The sequence below is a fragment of the Castanea sativa genome, chromosome 1, assembly GCF_040712315.1.
Source record: "Castanea sativa cultivar Marrone di Chiusa Pesio chromosome 1, ASM4071231v1".
Lineage (NCBI taxonomy): Eukaryota > Viridiplantae > Streptophyta > Magnoliopsida > Fagales > Fagaceae > Castanea > Castanea sativa.
The window spans coordinates 54694217-54699848 of record NC_134013.1 but is presented as its reverse complement, the minus strand read 5'-3'; the positions used below and the strand labels follow the sequence as shown (position 1 = coordinate 54699848).

At 38.5% G+C, this 5632-nt stretch overlaps 2 protein-coding genes across 2 annotated transcripts; one reads left to right on the top strand and one right to left on the bottom strand.

Annotated features, from left to right (window-relative positions):
• Positions 1-980: 980 nt before the first annotated feature.
• Positions 981-1722, top strand: LOC142615079 (uncharacterized). Its single transcript, XM_075787770.1, has one exon. It carries the CDS (start codon positions 1205-1207, stop codon positions 1568-1570), a length of 366 nt encoding a protein of 121 aa, XP_075643885.1. The 5' UTR covers positions 981-1204; the 3' UTR covers positions 1571-1722.
• Positions 1723-2077: 355 nt separating this feature from the next.
• On the bottom strand, positions 2078-5337 carry LOC142615073 (replication protein A 70 kDa DNA-binding subunit A). Its single transcript, XM_075787759.1, has 2 exons — positions 4836-5337; positions 2078-3996 (listed from the first exon to the last, which is right to left on the bottom strand). The coding sequence occupies exons 1-2, from the start codon at positions 5102-5104 to the stop codon at positions 2388-2390; spliced, it is 1878 nt and encodes a 625-aa protein (XP_075643874.1). The 5' UTR covers positions 5105-5337; the 3' UTR covers positions 2078-2387.
• Positions 5338-5632: the final 295 nt, after the last annotated feature.

Genomic DNA, 5632 nt, shown 5'->3' with positions numbered 1-5632 from the left:
ATTTGATATAGAATGTGTCTTTTTCTTTTTCCTTAATTCTAAAACAAAATACATATCCCAAACACCAACAGTCAATCACATCATTTACAAAACTCACAAAGTCCGACCTTAATATCAAAATCATAATTGTTGTTGGCATTCAATATAAAATGCAAGGCCTCCTTCCTTGCTTGTATCCAACTCATACAGGTTAGAATTAGATGAAACAACAATGTTAGAGGTAGGTAAGTGTCATCGAAAGATTGAAAGTAAATAACATCATTTTTTGTCTATGTATTTGACATAAAATGACATAAAGAGCTATGTGTAGGTATATATAAAGGGGTAAAAGTGCAAGAGGTGAAAATTGTGAATTAAAACGCAAAGAGTTTTGTGCGTATGTGTGAAGGATGAAAAGTCTTGAAATATTGAACTAAATGAAACAAAAAGTTAATATTTAATTTGTTCTTATCTCTGATGTGGCACTTAAGAATATTTCAATTCTCTTTGCATAGAAATGCTACTTGGCAAAACCTTATGCTTTCTCACATGATATCTCTGCTTATATATATATAATCTAATTGAATTTAAACCTTTTTATTTTTACGCTCAATCATTCACTTGGCACAAAAATTAAAAATTAGATAAAATACATAGCGAACAACTGGACTCAAATTGAAATTTAATTCAGAGGTAGCATACATAAAGAATCTTAACCAAGACCCTCTATTATTGAAAAATTAACATATAACAATCAGTTGAAAATTCAAGGATGTATGGCCAAAGCATGAACCAGTCCAATATAAACAAGAATGTGTTCAACCCAATCTCTCTTCGATGAGTTTCAACCCAACATGACATCTATTGGGCACACCATGAATCGGCCTGGCCCAACTACAGAACTAGAAGAACAACCAAATTTTTAGTAGCCATAGACACTCACAGGCATATAAGGGCAACTATGAGAGCCCAAATAAACTATCAACTTGATGGTGATTGGACCAATAAGATAACGTTATCCACGGTTTCGAACAGAGAAGCTGCCACGTAGGACAGAGATAAAGATGATAAATATTTCCACCTCTCATTTCCCTCCTCCCTCCAACACCATCTCTATCTAAGCCCACTCATTCCTTCTCAAGCCAAAAACACTCGTGCTAAACCTTTTCCCCTCAATTTCACTGTAAATTCACATAGAGAGGGCAGAGAACTAAGAGTGAAATATATGGCTTCTACTTCAGCGATCTCAATGGCTATGCCATTAACTTATGCAAGCCAAAAGAGGGTTCCAACCTCAGGGGCCTTTTTCAAGCCACTTCCAGTGAGACCCTCAAAGGCAATAGCTGCAACAAAATCAAGTGGGAGGCTTCAAGTCAGGGCTTCTCTGAAGGAGAAGGCGGTCACGGGACTCACAGCGGCTGCGCTGACAGCTTCGATGGTGATCCCAGAAGTGGCTGAAGCTGCTGGGTCTGGGGTTTCTCCATCCCTCAAGAACTTCTTGCTCAGCATTGTGGCTGGTGGAGTTGTGCTTGCTGTGATTGTTGGTGCTGTGATTGGAGTGGCTAACTTTGACCCAGTCAAGCGTAGCTAAGAGACCAATTCCCAGAATGCCGAAAATTTATAAATTTTCACTTTCATGTATCTGTTTAATGTTTTTTTTAGTAATGATCTCTGTATTGTGTAATAAGTCACTCTTTAAGCTGTAATTTGGCCGGGAACTGAATTCTGAAATTTTAATTTCAATCTTGGTGTGCGACAAAGAAATACATCTTTCATATTCTCTGTACTGCAGAATGCTAATCAGGAGTCTGGGGAATCTAAGGTCTCAGCAATCAATTGTACCCAAGAGACATACATCAGCATACAATATAGAAACACTAGCATTGCTTCCTTGTGTAACAAAACTCCAAAAGCAAAGAGGAGTTACAAAGCCGCCCAATGAAAAACTTGATTGCCAAGAACAAATCAAAAACTAAACTTGCTTGTTGCATAGCATTTCAATTCAAACCAATAAGCACTCCAAAGTGGAAAGCAGTTGAATGCATGCAATGAAATTACGGCAGGCAAGCAACTCAAACTACGAATTATATCGTACAAATAAAGTCGGAATGCTTTATAACACTTGTATTAGGTATTCAAACATCATAATATTTGTATTAAGAATTAAGAATTACATCAATGCCAGTGTAAAATTCAAAGGTCAGTACAAGATAAAGACCACCATTTACCGAATTGGGGAAAGAATGAAACTCAATTCTAGAGTATGGGTTTACACTTTACGGGGCACAAATTCGTTTGATTTTTATTCATAGAATAACAAATGAGTTAACTAAAAGATGTCAATCAGCTCCTCCACAGATAGAAAGCTACTGCATCTTAACCCATTTAGTTTGGTTTGTAACTACTAATTACCTAGTAAACTTTGAGATCAAATCAAGCATGTATCTGCTCTCAGAAGAATGGTTCACATTATCTGCCTTAACTATGGTGATCTTCACCCTTTGTTCATCACCATACATTTCCTCTTTGATTTTAAGCCTGAAAAGATACTGGTTAAATAGTCTGCTCCGGATTATTCCTCCAAACTTATCATCATCCTGTTCTTCATACTTCAACAAGTACAACTCCTTTGCGGAGCAACCTAAGATCTCTTCCCCAGATTCTTGGAAGGCTGTCACCCAAGTCAGTCCCGTATGGTCTTGAATTTGGGCTTGAAGAAGGTATCTATAATCACACTCCTCAAACTCTTGATTGCACCTGTCACAAGTCCACATGTTTCCTGATTTTGTCACTTTCTTATTGCACTGTCTATCTCCAATCATCAATGGGCAAGCTGTATAACAGAAAGTATCTGTCTTAATGAAAGAGATGGTTGCCTTCACCGTGACCCAATCTGGCTTATCTGATCTTCCGAGACCCTCATCCTTAATCTGAGACACTGTTTTACGTATCTCATTCTTAGATCCTCCTGGCATAATTTCTCTAGAAATGGACACAGAAGCAACATTTTTTCCACCTCGATCAAACCAGTTTCTCAAGCCACGAGCCTCAGGAAAATCTGGGTCTATGAAGAGCTGTGTAGAAGAAATTGACCCTATTGATTTCCCATTGAAGTCATTAACCTTCCCAGCTTTGACAGCTAAAACTGGAAACGACCCAGAGTCAATCATCTCTTTCAGCTTTTGACCTTCCCTGTTGCAGAATTCCCCCCAAAGGGTTAGCTCAACACTTTTGCCAGATCCATCCTTCAGATTCAAAATTCTTCTCTGAGTTTCCATCCCATTCTTTCTCATAATTGGTACTGAGGGGTTCACAGATATCACAATGCCAATAACATCAAGTATGGAATTGTTCTCTGCATTCTCAATTTCACTGATAGGGCTAAAGGAGAATTGCTGCCTTGGTATAGAACCATCTTCTTCTGGGCAAAGCTCCACAGTTGAAGTTGTCTCCAGAAATATCTCCCATTCATTCTTCAGATGGTTGAAGTTCTTCTGAGCAGGTTTCAAGTTTCCCTTTGAGATCAAATAAACTTTACCAATCTCAATAGCATCATAGAAACGGTCAACAACAGCATTGAAGCATGTGACACGTATTTCTCCGCCATCAGAGTCAAGGAGGTCAAAAGAGAACACCTTCCCATCTCCCCGTGCATTGTTATAGCGACGCATATCCCCTTTTGCAGTAACTCTTGCCTTGATAGCCCATCGCCCCTGATAAGGATTCAAAGCAGTAATTGGAATTATACGTGCTGGCGCATCATTCTTCAACATTGGACCATGATTTCTGTAATTTGGAGGTGGTTGATATGGAGGTTGAACAGTTGGTGGAAAACTCTGCACACTCTGACCAGAATTTTGGGCATTGAAGCGGTTATTGCTAACCCTCGTGGAGTGATCTAAACTACTATTGGGCAACGGTTTTTGAGCTGTTGAATCAGATTCAACCAGTGACTTTGGATTCCCAATTATCTCACATTCTGGTATAATTGTTTCCATGTTCAGCACAACAATTATCCTGTACAAAGAGCACAGGTCAAAATTCACACTAGACAACCATCAATGAAAAAAACAACAATCCTGCAGCTAAGTAGCCATGAATCATTAACGCAACAAAGTAATCATTTAACAATCACTCGTACAAATTTTCCAACATTGTAAATTTCATCCCTTCTTTCTCTACAAATACAAACTGCCCTATCATAGCTTATGCTTTAGACAATTGATCCAACTTGTTATATATCTCTAAAGCATGAACAATAAGACTTTATTTTCTCCCCAAATTCATTGACACCAAGTCAGAAAAATGAGTCGGATCAAACCCACAACAATCAATCAACAAAAACTAAACCTAGTTCTCAAATTCTTATTTCAATTTCTTTGTTCATATTAACATTTCCTTTTATAATCAATTTTAGCGAATAATTTCCACCAGTGATGATGGCGGCTCTAACAATCTTCTCAAAACAAAATTTCCTCTTCAAACGCCAATGACTTAGCGTTAGGCTAGAAAAATTATACCTCCTCAAACACAAATTCCATGCACCAAATTAAAAACGCAGTGAAAAGTCCAATGACAACTAATATCTACAATATGTGATAATCTCAAAACGATAACAATTAAGCCGATAATTAATCAATTAATTAAAAAAATAAAATAAAACGAATTGCAGTAAATACTCAGAGCTTCAAATTCAAAGTTATCAGAGCGTTCATAAGAAGAATTCCAAAACCTCAACGCCTCAAACTCACATTTCCACCGAATCAAAGAGCACAGCAAAAACATTGAGAATTAAAGCGATAATTAATTAAGTAATTGGAATTAGAGGAAGTTAATTAGTTAGTTAGTTTAGTTACTTGCGGTTTTGGGAGGAGGTGCAAATGTAGTCGATCAATTGGACGACGGAGCCTTTGCGGACTTGGCCGGACTTGACCCGGTCGGAGAGTTGAGTGGCGAGCATGGCGTGCTGAGACGAAACGGCGTCGGAGAGGAGCAACCGGTACCGCTCTTTAGGCTGCGCTGCGGCGGCGATGAGCTTGATATCAAGGATTTGAACCAGCGGCTTCGAGTTCACGTCGCCGGCGATTATCGCCGCGATCGCATTCGGCGTCAGATTCACCGCCATAGAGTGATTGGGAGAGGAGGAAACCCTAACCTAACCGCTCGGATTGCTGGAGAGGCGGTGAGATCGAAGCCCTAGAAATGGAAATATTACTATGTGAGAGCACAGAGATTTGCAAAATGATTTTGAATTTTAGCGCAGAGAGATGAGAGAGTGAATAATATATAGATTTGAGGTTGGCGGGGAAGGCTATAGGCTTTTGGGCATTTTAATTTAATTGGGCCTGTTAAAGCCTACTCCACAGTTACAAGCTTACAAAGAACGAGTCACATTTGATTTGAGGATGGCAGAAATACCTTGTCCCTGCGCCACTCTGTTTCTCCCGAATTTTCTTGTCTCTAATTCTCTCTTTTAATACTCTTTAAGATTATCATTTTCATTTATATTTTATGTTTATCGCATTAATATTATTAGGAGTAGTAAAATATCTTAAACTCATTCATTCTGAAGAGAAGAAGTGCCACTTATGATCCAACCCTGCCTTAGTGACATCTTTAGTCACATTCCATAATTGTTCTTGGCCGAAATGAC